This window comes from Crassostrea angulata, chromosome 1 (assembly GCF_025612915.1).
Source record: "Crassostrea angulata isolate pt1a10 chromosome 1, ASM2561291v2, whole genome shotgun sequence".
Taxonomy (NCBI): domain Eukaryota; kingdom Metazoa; phylum Mollusca; class Bivalvia; order Ostreida; family Ostreidae; genus Magallana; species Magallana angulata.
The window spans coordinates 14,097,419-14,115,426 of NC_069111.1; the positions used below are offsets into that span (position 1 = coordinate 14,097,419).

Below are 18,008 nucleotides of genomic sequence, written 5' to 3' on the forward strand. Positions count from 1 at the left end.
TTGGTTTATTGAGTTTCAAACACTAACAGTCTACAACATATCCAACTACATGTTATAAGGACAATTTCAATATACCCCATTTTTCAAAATATCTACTTTTATTCCTTTTTCCCCCATTTATTACAATTTTTACTAATTACACTGTAATACAAAGTCATATTATAAAATATGAACTACAGTCATACACAAGATGCACAATATAAATTTTTCCTTCAATATTATAAAGTATTAATCACAATTATCTTGTTAATTTCCAACACTTTGATCATTGGAGCAAACACAGATGACAAATAAGTTTCTACAGTTAGTTTTTAATTATTTTTTTAATCAATCCATCAAAGATGACGTAAATATTTGTCGAAGATGAATTAAATATTTGTGCTGTCAATATATTGGATCATTCTTATGTCAACAGATATGACTTGCAGGATTAGATTTGCTTAGACTGTAATGCAATTGACAGTGATTATTATTATAGGTTTCAGAATTAAAACAAAAACAATTCTTAATTTTTTTAACATGGAGATTGAAGTTACAACTGAAATGTTATTATCCAACAGAGGTTCGTTACCACAAAGTACTGTATATTTTTAAGTCTGATAAAAAATAAAAGATTTCAAGCATGTTTTTTTTCATTGAACAATAAATGACGCCACTTCCAGTAATTACATTAATTTCAAGACATGTCGATATCCTTGCAAACAAAAAGGAATTAGCTTTATAGCTATTCCACATGTGACTTTAGTGATGACTGAATACATCTTTTAACTTGCCATAAAAGTAAACTTGACTTGCATTTTACTGCAACACTGTACAGTTTGTGTTAATTATACGATTAACTACTAGCTCTTACTTCCCTTATTTGTTCAATTTTGGCAACTTTTTACAGAACAATGGTAATTGTGAATGTCTCTGCACACAAAGAATTTTTTCCTCCAAAAAAGCTTCAACGATTTGGTAGTAAATGCATGCCACTCTATCTACATATATACGTGATTTCAAATCTATGCAAAAGAGGCAGCGCACATTGCTACTTATTTTGGGTTCTTAATCTACCTCTTTTTCACCACTGGAGGTTAACGTAAATTATCAATTGTCTCGTTTGTCAACATGCAAAACCCATCCATTGGGATCAACCGTAAAAGGCTTTGATTTCTTTACAATTCCTTGACATGTCTATGACCAATAACTGTATTCTATTGTAAACAATGATTATTTACATGCCAATGTACTGTAAATTCCTTATTTTACGGGAGTAATTAATTATGCGATTTCACTGTGTCATATAAAATCACAAATTTATAAAATCATGAGTACTAATTTTTTGTTATAATTTCCTGTAGTTCAAAACTCTGAAAAAATAAAAGTGAGAATTTAAAATCTGCATGGACTGCATCTCATAATTTTATGAGGATATTAATTCTTCGCGTTTAATTAAGAATATACAGTGTCAACTGTATAAAGAACAAAGAACCAAGAAAGAAGTATGTACCTTCCCGGACACAGTGAATCCGGTGAATCGAAAGTTGATATCCTCCCCGCGACTGCATTTGTCCGTCTCCCCGTCCACCTTCAGGTCGTAACTATCTGGATCTGAAAAAGCGAAAAACACAATGACATGAACACTGTATGAAAACAAGTAAAATAAGACAGGCTAAAAAGGTGATAATGTCAAGAAAAGCTATTGATATGATAAGTAATATGCATCAATAATTATAACAAAACAATAACCTACTGTAATTGTATAAAAACTTGCAAAATTAGTTGTACACACAAAAGCAATACCATTCTTTAAAAAATATTACTATTGAGTTTATTCCTTTACTTGCATCAGCCTGTAAACAAACCCCCCGCTAAATCACTTTATGGGGATGATGAGGATGTTTGGAATTTTTCTGATGCAAACGTGATAACATCAGTTGCAGAGTAATTTTTCAATAAGTCAAAAGAAAGGTTTGGCAAACCGTGTACGGGTACGTGTAGAAAGGAAAACATGTGCATTACTTCATCAGTTTGTGCACTGATGAATTTCTACACATATGTACCCGAATGAATATATATGTAAATTGCAAAGTACCCATAAGGTCGAACTTGTAGCTTCTGTTTCCCTGTTAGCTATTTATTTAAACAAATATGTTTATTTTTCTTAAGCCTGAATATTTAATGCGAATACTTATATCAACAAACATCAATTTTCATTAAAATTTAATACGTTATTGGAGTTTTAATACACAGATCTCTTCCTCCAAATTATGCAATGGCTATGTTGTTTTATTCATCTGTGATAAATAAAATAAACATATATAAACAATGATTTATGAAAAATTAACACATGCAGCAATCTTTATTTTCGACTGCGACTAAAATTCTCAGATTAGTACGAGAGAATATCTAGAATTACATTATAACATTTACACATACAAGAACACGTTACAACTGCAGCTAAACAAGAAAACTTATATGAACTGGTACGCATAGTTCTACTTGTAACCTAAATGTTCAAGTACGTGTACCCATTGGTCTGCTAAACCTCTCTAATAATCAAAGTAAGGCTTTGTGCCAATAAATTTTGACATAAACAGAAATGTAGCTGTACAGACAATGTGCCTACATGAATTTACTTAGACTGAACCAGCATCTCATACACAGAATTAATTTGTATATTCTCTGAATTTTCTTAATCTTTTTTGGAATGTCTAAATGTTGCACATTTGCCAGATAAGACTTTTTAATTTTGTGCACATACTAGGTCTACATCATTTGTCACATACCAAAGCTCCATCCTTTAGGGGGTTCTACTTTAAGAATAAAATCAGCCTTCTCATACAGAGGAATCAGATAATAGCCGGTGTTGGGGGCACAGTCTGTCTGGTACTTAATGCTGCCATGTGTTGTGTACAGCTTCACCTGAAAGAAACCATTGTACACTTCAACTTAAAAATCAAGTTTCAATCTGAAAAAAATGATGTCACATGAAATTACATGTGTCAATGGCCACTGTTTAAGATCAAGATGTGCAGAAATGGAATTAAAATGAATTTGAAGGATAACTGTAGGGGAATAAAAATGCAATGAATTGATAAAATAGAACCATTTTAACCAGGCCTTGGACTTACAGTAGGACGTAACTCTCTATTTCTTGCGTCAAACAAGTTAAAAATGACGCTGGCTTCAGGTAAAATATACACCGATTGAGTAGTCTCAGCTCGTGTTAAATCGTGTTAATTTCAAAGAGAAATGGCCGAGTGGCCTGCAGTGAAATAGACAGGCCTACGTCACATTGCAGTTTGACACCAACTACCCAAAGTCCAAGCTCTTGTTAAAATGGTTCTAACATCACAGAGTTGATATCTTGAGTGTACAGGTAATTATACTTGGATAGCAAATTAGAGAAAATTGAGAAAACATGTTGCTATCCTGTCGCTTTCCTCTTTTTTTTGCAAGACTCACTGGTAGAATTTTCCTGTTTGCTGTCAATTTACAACGAATATAATTAATACAATTGCCGACTCTTATGTCAACATGGGGTTACTTCTTTTGATCTGATAATTAATCCGAGATTGTTGCAGGCGGATTTCAATGAAATATCTGGAATTGACTGCACTATGCACAGCAAGAATAGATAAGAAACATTTCGTTCTGCTTTGATATGTCATGTAAATTCAAGAGAATGAGAAAATTCGAACTCATCAAACACCGACTTCACTTCACGGTTCTTCACCTACCTCAACTAATGAGAAATTGATGTCTACGTCAGACTTTACGAACCCCCCGCAGCCCAAAACTCCATCTGAGTTTACATTATTGATTAGTTGCAGAAAAAAGACTACGGTATAAATAGTTTGGAAAGAAAACATGACGATGCACACACAACCCGACCCTGCGTCAGTGCGTGTGTCTTTACCGGATATAACATTTACAACCTAAAACCTAAAAGTAAAAAAAACAATGTTCCGGAATAGTATATAACTTTATTTAAAAATATCCAGGTAAAAAATTAAATTAACATCTCTCAAAACCCTAGCATGACATTTTTTTTATATCTCATTAACAAGTACTTTCCCAGCAGCAGCAAATTCAGTCAGAAAAGTTCTACGGATATATGTGTATACATGTACTCTTCCACACGCTAAACCATCAAAGGAACTGTCGCAGTCCGATTTTCTTAAAATACCTAAAGAGTAATCCTCATAAACGGGTTCGACCGAGATTCTTGGGGTAAACAAGATGTGATAAAATAAGGGAATAAATAATTAGACTAACTTTGTAGCAGTATGAGGCTTGTTATTTATTTAATAAATCTTAGCAGTTAATACAGTTTGTTATTGATATTGACAAGTAGAAAATGTACGATATATTTTGGCTTCTTTGTCATTTCAAAATCATCCACGTAGTTACCTAATATACTGATTTGTGGTCAGTTTTGAAGGTGTGCTTCAATGAGGAAAGCTATTGGTTGTGTTTTACCATGTTTACTGATGGATGGATTTCCCCTAGAAGTCCTTTGTATAAAAGAATTCTTTGCTCAGAACTTAAAGTGATAAAATATTAATATTAGCATATTATGTAAACTAATTACGGACATATAGAAGTATTTTAATTTTATTTAGGTATTTTATTATCTTTAGGTAAGTATATATCATTTTCTAAGTATAAGAAATATGATATTATATCTTTTGGCACTCTCTTAGTAAGTGTGGTTTTTGAAAGAAATAGTTTATTGTAGTTTATATATCAAAGTGTTGAACATTACGTCATCCGAATCCAGCTCGGATATTTTTAAACCCGGATAGCCAACTGTTGTCGACTCACATCTTCTCCGTGAAAAAGTAGTGGTTCTTGTGTGTGTAACAAAAAATACAATGTTAAAATCTTAGTAATCTGTCGTATTCTGATAAGTTGTATTATGTAAAATTTCCTAATTCAAAGTACATGTACATGTACGTAAGTCGGGTGAATTTGTGATTTTTTTTTTTAATTTAAGAAATGTAGATGCACAATATCATAAGTGCATGTCCTTACCCTACCCTACTATGATTCGAACAGACTTGAATCTACATTACCTGATGATGCTTCCACACAATTTACAGCTTTTCTTACCAATTGATTTTTGGGAAAAAAAATTTCCTCTATATATTCGTATGTAAAAATCCCCCTTATGACACTACCCTACCCCCCGGGGATCATGATTCTAACAAACTTGAATCCACACTACCTGAGGATGCTTCCACACATGTTAAAGCTTTTCTGGCCAATTGGTTTTAGAGAAGAAGATTTTTCTCTATTTATTCCTATGTGAAATTTGCCCCCCCCCCCCCCCCATTGTGATCCCACCATACCCCCAGAGAACACGATTTAAACAAATTTGAATTTACCTTACTGAAGATGCTTCCATTCAAGATACATCTTTTCTGGCCGACTCTTTTTTTTAGAATAAAAGGTAGAATATTTACACAGGATTTTCTTTATATTCCTGAGTAAAGATTCTACCTTTCCCCTTTCCGTGGCATACCCTACCCCCGTGGATCATGATATGAACAAACTTGAATCTACCTCACCCGGTAATGCTTCCACACAATTATAACTTTTCTGGCCAATTGATTTTGTGAAGATTTCTTTACAGATTTTTCACTATGTATTCCCATGTAACCCCCCCCCCTTCCCCATTTTGGCCTTACCCTACCTCCGTGGATCATGATTCAAACAAACTTGAATCAACACTACCTGAGGATGCTTCCAAACAGGTTACAGCTTTTTAGGCCATTTAATTGGTTTTTGATTATAAGGTTTTCAAAAGATTATTTGAATAAATTCCTATATAAAAATGTGACCCTCCCCCTCCCATTGTAGCCTCATCCTATCCCCGGGGATCATGACTTGTACAGACTTGAATCTACACGTCTACCTGAATATGCTTCCAATAAGTTACTGCTTGGCTCGCCTACAGGGTTTTGAGAAGATCTTTAAATATTTTTCTATATATTTTTTCATGAAGCAATTCGAGCCTCCATTGTGGCCCTACCTTACTCCCAGGGATCACGATTTGAACAAACTTGAGTTTACACTAATTGAGGATGCCTCCACAGAAGTTTCAGCTTTCCTTGTAAAATGGTTTTTGAGAAGATTTCGAAATATACTAACAAATTTTCAATAACTCTAAATTATCTCCCCTTTAAAGAAGGCAATGTCCCTTCATTTGAACAGTCTTATATCCTCTTCACCCAATAATGCTTTGTGCCAAGTTTAGTTGAAATTGGCTCAGTGACGACGACGACAAACAACGGTCAAATTTTGATCAGAAAAACTCACTTGAGCCTTCGGCTTAGGTGAGCTCAAAATCATAATGCCAGAGAAGGGGATAAACCATATTAAAATAGCACTCTTGCAATGCAAGAAAGTTACCGCAAAAAATACATGTTGTAGAGGACATCTTAATGATGATGTATCAAAATAAGATTACACTGCAACGTCATGATCCTCTTTAACAATTCCTCAACTATGTATGACTAAGCCAGAAAACAGACAAAAGATTGATGCATTTTCTAAAAAATATAACAATTTATTTAAACATAAAAATTTCAAGAACGAAGGATGCGCAAACACTTAATGTCAACAAGCAATATATAATAGCGAGCGCAGCGAGGCGGCGCGAAGCGCCGCTCGCGTAGCGAGCTCCATAGACAACGTGTACGAACGGAGGAAATTCGAGTTGAAATCTGCACATTGTTCAAAGAAAATTTTATGAGGCCACGTGAAAACGTTCTACTATCCCAGTGATCCTTTGCGGTGCATAGCAACTTGGCGGAACAGGAAGCGTTTCTAAGGAAAATTCTTACCTGTAAATCGCATACATCATTTTCATTTAACAATAAAAAATCCTTTTAAAAAACATTTAAAGTAAACAACACATATGCTTACGTAAAAACTGTACCTATGACGTCATTTCCTTCCCCGAATTTGTCCGACAATTTACGAAAACTGTCGAGCGCAAAAAGTTAAGTATGACGTCACATTGATCTCGTGTTTTATATTCCCGCGATTCATTTAGAGGTGGATCAAGCATCTGTACTGAATGTAACGTGTAGGAAGTACACAGTAGGGAGTCACCGTTAATACTGATACTGCGCTCACTATTAACGGGGACTCTTTGGCTGATTAGTTTTGTTTTGATGATTTTTTTTGCTCAGTAAGTACACATGCAAGTTCCATGCTTATTTTATTGTCACATTGATCCAATCATTGTATACGTTAGGTAGGTGACAAAAAATTATTATAAAAGAAAAGTCTAATCATTATTAGATCTACGTGTAGCCACGTTATTTTGTAATGAATAAATAAAAGAAAAAAATGAAACTGTTAAAATATCTACATGTATTTGTTATAGTTGCATATGTGGTCAAACCTTTCAATTATATTGGATATCACACACTAAAAAAAGGGGGAGGGTACATGTCTACAACGCTTATATAGCGTACAAAAATTAAAAAGATTAAAAACAAAATTGATGTCACAGAGGAAAATTAAAACACCGGTAACAGCAAGGAACAAAATGAGAAATAACACAGACACACAATTTATTGATTTTAATGATCATTATTAAAAGGTAAAGAAGAGATAAAAAAAAACAAAAAAAAACTGGCTTTGTGTTTATCAAAATATTCTAATAAGTCTGTTTAACATTTTATTAATGCTCAGTGGTAGTTTTTTGTTTAAGTGTATAAACCTAGTAAGGGACCATTGGAATAAAAGTTTGATATCTTCCGGTTCCTTGCGGTGGTAAAAGTTTTCCGAGACAAAGCCAAAGTTTTTTGGTTTGGTTAAGTCCACGGGTTGCATTTAACAATGATGACAGATCTATGTGTGACTCCTTCTGCGCTCGCCCCAACGGTCACACCGTAAAACATATTATACAAAGATTTGTTTGTTTGGCGGAACTTCGCTAAGTTTTTGCACCTAAGTTATTCAAGTCCTCCTCTGTAATATAATCTTTAAGGCAGTCTAAACTAAACTTCCAAAGTTGTTCCTGTTTCTCCACATTTCTGCAAAATAACAAAAAGTTCATTATTAAGTTATATAAGCAGCCATGCTTTTAACTTCAAGTATACAAACTGAAGTGACAGTTGTTTTAACTATCAAGTATACAATTTGCATGCATATATTAATCTTCGCTAGCCAGGCGTCATGATGAGATGAGAAAAACGAACCGGACACTTGGCTAGCGAAGACGGCATCTATTTTGTCCTTAAGAACAAAGTTGGTTGTTTGATATTTGTGTTAATATATAATAATGTATTATAAAAAGAGTTAATATCTACAATATCGGCATGAAAAGCATTTACGGTTATTTATAGAACGAGGACTTACGTCGCCTCTGGTGAAGGGTTGGCTGGAGCACACTTATCGAAGTAAACGTCCCTCACCCCACTGTGTTTACTGTTCACCGCGACGTCTATACTGGTAATAGCACCCTTGTATGGCGAAATGGACACCCCTGAGGAAGAAAATATTTAAGACTACGAGGTAGAAAAGAGAATCATGAAAACTTCGCGACATTTACTGCCGAGAACTTAATTTGTCGTAGCCACTGTTTCCTTACTCGAAGTTCTCAATCGTTGCCAAAATTTTTTTATAGTAAATCGTATACAAATATTTCAAGGTCTTTAGCAGATTGGTTCAGGTAACTTACGTGTAAATCGTTTACATATAAATAACGCACTTCAATTCTTTAAAATAGAAAATATATATGGTTTAAAATTCTTGCAACATTTATTTCTTTTTTGTTCCAAGAGAAACATTTTTGATATAACATCTAGATCGTCACTGTGCTCCTGATTATGTGAGCAGCTTCCATTGTTTACCACCACACCTTTGGGCCCCAGGTTCGATCTAAATTCGTGCGAGGAAACCAAACGTTATGCATCGTTTCAAAATAGTACTCAAAATTGTTAACAGTAAAGTAAAAGTGTCCATTGTATGGAGGGTAATCGTGTTCAAAAATCCAGACATGTAAACTTGTAAATCCGAATATGCAATCGTGTTGATGTGTGAGCCTGAGCATGAATATGTGTAATTCTGATCGTGTAACCTATAAAACTCGGGCATAAACACGTGTAAGATTTGACTCAGTTCCTTCGCATGATGCACATTTTGCAACTTTATTGTTTACATTAGTTAATTAAACCTTCAACTTTGCACACTTTCAATCCGTAGTTTCTGCATTTGTAACTTCAGGCTCGGCAATAGCACATCTGACATGATACAAATTGACAAATGTAAAGTCTACAAGTTTGTCGAATTTTGACATGACCTTATATGGAAACCGTGACGTCACTGATAGAAAAAGGCTAGCTGCAGGTAAAGGCATGCCGTAATCGCCGGAATAGGGACGGAATAAATAAATATAAAAATATTAGGTATTAGCCTATAATCATATTATCTCTGGATAAAAACATTTCATAGAGTATTATTTTTCGGAAAATTAAATCATGAGATTGGTGTACATTTTATCAAGAGAATGTATAAAAGATGCGAGTAAAGAATTCGATCGGCTTCAGATATCCTCTTAGAACTGAAAAAAATTACATTCAATGACTTTGTTTGAATACACGTGTATAAAGATATATACGCATTTTTATTCATAGGCGCCTGAACCGGGAGGGGGGGGGCTGGGGGGGGGGGACTATGCCCCCCCACCACTTTTTTGCCAAGTTAGACCTAACCATTAGGAACATAGCAACAGGGAGGATTCAACCCCCCCCCCCCCTACTTTTTCCTCGCAACAAACAAAATTGTTCCATAAAAGACCTTAAAGAGAATGAAATATTAATAGTGATATTGAAAATTAGAGTCATAGTAGGTATACTAGCACCCCCACCCCCCCCCCCACCCACCACCACCACCACGGATTAGGAATTTCATGATTTGGGGGGGGGGGATTGGGCAGGTAAGATTGGAGTTATTGGTGTACCCTCCCCCACGGATTAGAATTTTCATGATTATGGGAATTCTTGTCAATATTTTTCATGATTAGTTTAGCCCCCCCCCCCTTTCAATTTGCTTCCGACGCCACTGTTATTAGAGTACATGCAACAAATTGTTAAAGTATAGGCCTCGGCTGAATTAAGAAAATATCTCCAAATGCATCCTTATCGCTACCACAAAGTTGTGACAAGAACCCCCCCCCCCCCCACGCGAAAAATTACACGGGGTCCGTCAGCTGAGTTGCAAAGTTATCGATAAGATAAACAAACTATTTAAAGACATTGGTTTGGAGATTGTGATTACCCGGTAATATGAGACATAAGAAGCGACACCCTCTTTAAAAAAAGAATAAATTATTCCAAAGATAAGGTTAACTGTCGTGAAATTAAAATGTGTATAAATTATTTCAAGAAATGTTTCTTTGCATTGTCGGCAATATATAGGGAAAAAAGCCTATCATGCAGGTAAAAATTGACATTTTTTAAAAATTATTTTAAGCAATTATTACGGGATTGAGTATGACGTCCTGAATGTCGGTTCAATACAGACTCACTTTGTTAAGTTGGCTGATAAAAAAATTCTGGAGAGATAATATGATACAGTCACTTGTGAACTAGCTGCAGGTCTGTAGCTCCCTGTCTAAAAATACAGATGGACGATCTTTGAGCTACAGTGCCTCCCATAGTAAAACTTCAATTTACGGCGCACAAAAAATATGCGCTAGTTTTTTAATTATTATTATTGAAGATTTTGTTATTATCTATCTTTCACTTACACAACAACAAAAAGTATAAGTACATGTAAAGTAGCATAAAATTTTCCGCGAAAAATTACCAAATCCTTGCAGGTCGTTTATTCTAACTAATTCAGAAAAATAACAAGAGTAAAAATGGGGTACTCTATATGCAATGTTTTTGCCCAAAAATGACTAAGTTCAACAGCTGATATTTTTCATAAATTATCAGAAATCAAAATCCAAATAGCAATTTGCATACTTCTGATATGTATAAATGATCTGCAAAAGAACAACTTCCTATCTTGAAAACTGTTTGAGGAGTTATCGGTACAATAAGGGCATCTTTTTGACAGCCACTCGCCCGTCTGCAATTTTTACTATTTCAATAATCGGAAACCCGGTTAAAAATTCACTCTCAAAATTCTTAGAATTCAGAAGAAATGGAGTTACATGGGACCTCACGGCGGTCTTCGAACCCCATGCCGCTCAAAATATATTTACCCCCTTAGGAGATTTCTTGATCCGTCTCATTTCTAGAAAAGAGTACGCATTTACTTATATTCCAGTTTAAATTAATTAGATATAAGATATTAGGCATTTCCTTTTATAATACCATGAGAATTATATTACGGAAATTAGCACATTCGTCACATCGGCAACGATTTTTATTCTACATGAACCTATTCCTAATTGGTCCAGTTTCAATCATACCTCAGTTTTTTTTCTAAAAATAATACCGGTGTGTGTCGTTCATTAAAAGCTTATTGCAACAGTTAAGCTGAATATTATGGTTTTTTTTTTCGTTCATTCCGGTCCGGCGGTTACGGCATGCCTTTTCCCGCAGCAAGGCAGTTGCCATATAAGGTCATGTCAAAATTCGACAAACTTGTAGACTTTACATTTGTCAATTTGTATCATGTCAGATGTGCTATTGCCGAGCCTGAGGTTACAAATGCAGAAACTACGGATTGAAAGTGTGCAAAGTTGAAGGTTTAATTAACTAATGTAAACAATAAAATTGCAAAATGTGCATCATGCGAAGGAACTGAGTCAAATCTTACACGTGTTTATGCCCGAGTTTTATAGGTTACACGATCAGAATTACACATATTCATGCTCAGACTCACACATCAACACGATTGCATATTCGGATTTACAAGTTTACATGTCTGGATTTTTGAACACGATTACCCTCCATACCATTGTGGCTGTGTAGTACGGAGTAAGACCTATACGTGAGTCAGAGACATATTATCTGGGGATGTAATTATTGTTTTATTCCAGACCTGCGATAAATAAAGCCTTGCTTCCGTCGCTCTAAAAACCCCAAACTAAAGAAAATTAATAAGATAGAATTATATTATATAATAAAATAGAATTGCGGGAGTATTTATAAGCACAAGTCACTCATTATAGCAAAAAAAGTTTGAATGAAACCAGTCTAACAAATAAGGTTTTGATTTGTTTGCACGCGTCCCTGTTTCTAAATACGACATAAACTAATGTCTTTACGAGGAAAGTACGGAATCTTTGTGTTCAATTGGGATTTAGAGACGCAGAAATATGCCGTGATTCAGTTCTAATGAATACAAAGCCGTTGCATGCCTGGGGTTGTACAAGACTATTTGTAAATATTCTAATATTAGACCAATGGTTAAATTTTGTATAAACAATCAGATAGCAAGTATTTGCATTTTTCTTGATGCCTGCTACACAAACCAGAGTCACGCAAAAACAAATTGCTAACAGGTCAACCATTGCGTTTTGGCGTTTCTTTTTAGATTTTGTTGTTAGTTTCTTAAAGAAATCGAATGTCCTTTCATTTAAATGAAACCAGTTATTTTTTTCCCAATGTTTTTCAATCTCCATCCATTCCATTCTTTCCAACATTCAAATTTTAAATGTGCATCAACTGATGACAAGGGTTACCAGTCATTTTATAACTTTTTAGTACGTTTGTTTTTTTTACACTGTTTCCTTTTTATTCTTGCAAAGAAAAGAACCTAAACTTAGAGTAGATGAAAATTCGTATAGATAACAAATATTTTGGTAGACTCCATCTTCCGAAGTCATTCAAGGTTTTCTGGTCCGTTCCGCTCTTCACAGACTTGAAAGGATCAGACTCCCTTGACTTGAAAAGATGGTTTGATTCAAACAGAAATAATAGATAAAAAGGATGTGATTGGCATATATTTCAGCCTAGAGTCAGTTGACCAGAAACGAAATTATATTACCAAAGCATTTTGCACAGTTATATGTACATGTCCACGTGCAGTCATCCTCAAAAGATCGGGTGAACTCGGAGTGGACAACACCCGGATGTAACGAGTTCACGGTCACATTTGATTGGTTGATCCGTTGATTCAAACTGTACATTTGCATCACCTGTTATGAAACGTACAAAAATAGAAAATAAAGACCTCAATTTAGACAATATTAGAATGATCTATTTTGATCAATTTAGTGTCGTGTTAGTTTCATCAATGTTACGTGGAAGATTACAAGGGTCGGGAAAAGGGTCGGGAAACAAACGCGCGCGCGCGCGAGAGAGAGAGAGAGAGAGAGAGAGAGAGAGAGAGAGAGAGAGAGAGAGAGAGAACTTACTTGATACAATTTTGATTTATAGTAGTAATCGGCTCTATCAAAGTTAGCCTCGTTTTGCTGCCTGGCCTGGATTTGGTCTAGATGGAAGGACGTCCACTTGTGAGCCATACTGGCCACCAGGACTATACGGCAGTCCGGCCCACTTTTGTACATGATAGGCAGTAGCTTTACTATGATCAAAAAGTGGGCTAGGTAATTCACCTGCACAAAAAATCCCAAAAAAGTTTCAGAGTTGAGGCTCTATGATACTATCAGATATTTATCAGTTTCATATATCTATCAACAACAACAGCAAGAAAATTCGAAAGCTAGGCTCTAGGGAAAATAATATCTAACAATGTTTATTATTTGAGAGAGAGAAAGAAAGAGAGAGAGAGAGAGAGAGATACACAGACGGACAGACGGACAATATATTACCGTACTAAATGTATTACGTACTTGAAACATCAACTCATTTCCGTCTTCCGTATAAGCTGAAAATGAAATTTTCAGGAAATTTGAAACATAAATAAACGCAAATATAAAAAGATCTACTTTATACATGTTTGTATTTTGTAAGTATGTCATTTGATATTTTCAAACATCTAAAATAGAAATCAAGAAGTAAAGAAATCGAGAGCATCCGTAAAATGGTAAAATAGGCCAAAGCACAACTTCTCGGGTCTCTCCTACAAGCGAGTTTCTCCGGAAAGACCCGAGAAGTTACGGTTGGCACATGTACCTACTTAATGGATGCATCCCCAGTCCAGCGTTACAGATAAGAACGTGAAGCGGTTTTCCTGATGCCTTGAATTCCTCGATAAACTTCTGTGTAGATTTTAGCGAGGACAGGTCCAGCTCCATTAACTCCACAGACAATTCCCCGGATGTTAGACCGGAAGTACCTTTTTGTTTCTCCTGCTCGAAATCTGCTTCCATCCTTGTAATTGCCTAAAAAGTAAGAGACCATTAAAAGTGGTGTCTTTTCTTCAGAAGTGATATTTATATTATTTTATGGTGAAATTTCGGAATGAAAAATGGGATCAGTTCTTTGAAAGATTAATTTTGCTGTATGTTTAATCCAACAAGTAAACTGATGTGAGCTTTATAAAATTAAAAACTTGCATGCAACGCCCGTTCCTTGGTTCTACACGCAATGATCACATGTGCCCCCATCATCGCGATCCATTTTGCGGTCTCATATCCGATGCCTTCAATAATAAAAATTAAAATTTACCATTGAGCTCATAGTACAATGTCATGTATTCTGAACATCCGAGGAGGGTCACCTTCATTTGCAATAAAATCACCTTGACCTCATGAAATGAACTTGACATAAATACGATAATGTCATGTCACTTATACTGATATGTGTCTGCGTTTTAGTTGTTTAATCTGTTATATATGCTAGTATTAGGGAAAGGGAGAGAATTTTTTTTTTTAAATCCTTACACTTCAAGACGGTGTTTCAAGTACCGGTTGACTATGTACATTGTCATGTTTGTTCGCTGCCTTAACGCTGCTCCTGTTTTGATATTATGCAATTTAGGAAGTATGTGGGTTTGATAAAGATATACAAGTAGTTACTACTAAACAGTATATTATATATTCTCCTTTAGAATACTAAACACTAACTGGACATTGTAATTTTTTTGGACTCATTTTTCTTGAGCTTTGTAATACACATTTTGATATTTAGACGGATTAAACATATAGTATTCATAATATTCAATCAAGATAGGAAATATTTTATGTTTTATGTTAAATTTACATGCAAAACAAAATCGTGTCAGTTTGAATTATTAAGCGTGATCTAGTTCTGCATTCACAGTCAAGGAACTATAGGAATCGATTCGTGTTAGTCAATGAATGAATTTGCTCACTATAGAACACTTATTAGCGCAAAGTAAGGCACCCCATTAAAGAGCAGGAAAGGGGGGGGGCAAAGGTGAAATATTCTTACCCGGAATGTCCCATATTTTTACCTTATAAAGGTAAACAACGGTGTATAACCTTTTGATAAATACTGGGCTCAGTAAACGAGACGTTGGAAGAAACTCCCCTCTTCCCCCTCCCCCCAAATTCCTACCTGTATTTCCACCGGTGACGATTACCACCTTTTCTGGACTCAGTGGCTCCCGTGGAAATGAGGGGGACCCTCCCATGCTCAAAGTCGATGCTTATCGAACAAGGATATTTAAATGATCATGCTCAAATCACTGTGTTGTTAAGACACCGACAACACACATGTTCATCTTCCGACGTTAGTTGATATTGTTGACATCCGCATTCTGTGAATTAGTCAGAGGGGGGTTATAAAATACAGTACATGTGGTCATATACTACTAACATCCGTGTTATAAAGAGAAAGTACACAATGAGGAAGTTGGTTCATCCGACTTATTCATAAAAGTTTTTACGCTGAACATGATCAGTGATCTGTGACAGGGTTTAGTTCGATTTACACGTCTACCTTTGTTACACTTTGTTCTGTTATGTAGAACCTTGTATATAAACAGGCTTACATGCAAGAAATGGTCGTGTATATGCGAGGCTCATGAATTTCATGAAACCTTTTTATTGTTATTTTTTTTTAAAAGTTTGAATATTCACCTTAGGCGCGTGCCCATCTGAATCAGTCATGTAACATGGAGATGATTTGTTTTATTCACTACGCCTATAATATACAACCAGCACGTGAAATCACTTTTCTCATGAAACTATAAGGCTTCAAGTGCAATAATTTAACGAATACGGAATCATTTTTGAGTATTAAGCTACATTGTACGAGGTGACCAATTACGGCCGAAGTAATCAAATCCAATAAAACTCGAAGGGATTTATGATAGATTCGTATTTATAAATAAATACATTTATATAATATTTAGCTATTTAACTAAAAATTGAAATATAAATATTTTAAATATTTTCATATTGTATAATTATGCACAGCCCGTCTTGCATACCGCGTCATTGGTGAAATGTATTGGATTACTAGTATGCGTTACATTATCGATTCGTAGTGTTATCACAGAGAAAGAGGCTTGAAAATGTAAATATAGGATATTGGTCAGGAATTTCATCACTGGTCTCCACACAAAGGCTAGTCGTCACTGCTTTACCTACAGTACTGTCTCGGACTAGAATAGCATTTTTAGAATAGCATTTTATGGTCATGTACATGTACTTTGGATACGACAGAGGGGTTTATATAAGCTATGAACTGAGTTGCTAGAACCATTTAAACCTTGGACTTTTAGTAGGATGTAGCGACATATTTTTTGCGTCAAAACAAGTTAAAGTGACGCTGGTTTCAAACGAAATACACACTGATTGCTTATTCTCGCTCTAAAGCCAGACAAATCCTGTTGATTTCAAAGAGCCATGGCTGAGTGGCCTACAGTGAAATAGACAGGCCTACATCACATTGCCGTTTGACTCAACTACCCAAAGTCCAATCTCTTGCTAAAATGGTTCTAATTGCATAAAATATGATTTAGTTTGTCCTTTTTTCAGAACCAAGTACTAGTATATATGTTTTAAAAGTATTCCATCAACTTACGATGCAACAAATTTGTTTGATAAATTCTTCAGAGTTATTATGAAGATCAAAGACAAGACAAGAGTAGCTGAATTCATTTGTCCAGGGAGGCCATTGTACAAGGCATGGTTAAGTTGGAGTCTGTGAGTGGGTAGTGGTTTGTGGGTAATATATTCTTTCAAATGAACCAAAGATTCTACCATTATAAAGAATTGAATTATTTTGCAAAATGGTACATGTACTCAATTAAAACAGCTTTGATACGAGAATGGCTTTTCAAGTTGCAAAGCTGGTGCAAAATGAATTGTGTTCAGTGATCATCAATATGTCCTTTTTCTTTAGCTATGCATGATTTACTACAGCAGTGTACGCATTTGTGGGATAACATTAAGCCGCATCTCAAGTCTAAAGGAATGTAAATGTTGACAACATTTCCGTTTCCTGGCACAAAATTAAGATACAGTGAAAAGATAACAATACAAACGGTACGTGAATTCTCCTTTAAATCCTCATTTTCTAAGACATTTAATTAATCAACAATTAATGTTTTATTTCATATCCGCCTTTAGATAGAGGATATTTTAATACATTGCATGTTTACCCAATCAAAATAACGGACCTTCCGCACGCACTCTCCGACGATCCTAATTTCCTCAAGTTCTCTGCTATTCTCTCGTTTTAGCTATCAGTGAATGCATCTAAAGACCGCATTCTGCAACATAATTTTAACGATCACACCATTTTAATTAACAGGGATTTTCTGGAACAGTTTGTTCCATTTTGTGCAAAAATCACGCATCCGTTAGAGTCTGAATGGAGATTTACTAAACGACCCGTACACTTATCTTAATTGATAGAGGATGAACAAGTGAACATCCGGTTAGATCGCAAATGAAGATATTTTTTCTTCACGCAATGGCATTCCTAAATTTAAAATGATTTTTCCTTTTACAGACCAGAGATACAGATCGTAGAAACCAAAAAATTAAGTTCAAACGAAAAGTGGTACACCAATATCAAGGACATTAATAAAAGATCATACAAAAATCCTCATCAAAAAGAACGTTTACACGGCTAGCTAGAATGAGCTTAATTTCCATTAAAAATGACAGTAACATTAAAGATATTTATCTCATTTCAAGCAATGACTTTTCTAAATTTAAATGA

At 35.1% G+C, this 18,008-nt stretch overlaps 1 protein-coding gene across 1 annotated transcript in view; it reads right to left on the bottom strand.

Annotated features, from left to right (window-relative positions):
* The window catches only part of LOC128181102 (nodal modulator 1-like), a 33,105-nt gene extending 17,394 nt beyond the window's left edge, over positions 1-15,711 (bottom strand). Inside the window, 12 exon segments of the mRNA XM_052849376.1 lie at positions 1,493-1,593; positions 2,772-2,907; positions 3,726-3,930; positions 5,028-5,031; positions 7,954-8,039; positions 8,365-8,491; positions 12,952-13,102; positions 13,322-13,522; positions 13,760-13,794; positions 14,047-14,251; positions 14,426-14,511; positions 15,390-15,711. Of these exon segments, the coding sequence (XP_052705336.1) occupies positions 1,493-1,593; positions 2,772-2,907; positions 3,726-3,930; positions 5,028-5,031; positions 7,954-8,039; positions 8,365-8,491; positions 12,952-13,102; positions 13,322-13,522; positions 13,760-13,794; positions 14,047-14,251; positions 14,426-14,511; positions 15,390-15,465 (1,413 nt within the window). The 5' untranslated portion in view covers positions 15,466-15,711.
* Between the last annotated feature and the right edge of the window lie 2,297 nt (positions 15,712-18,008).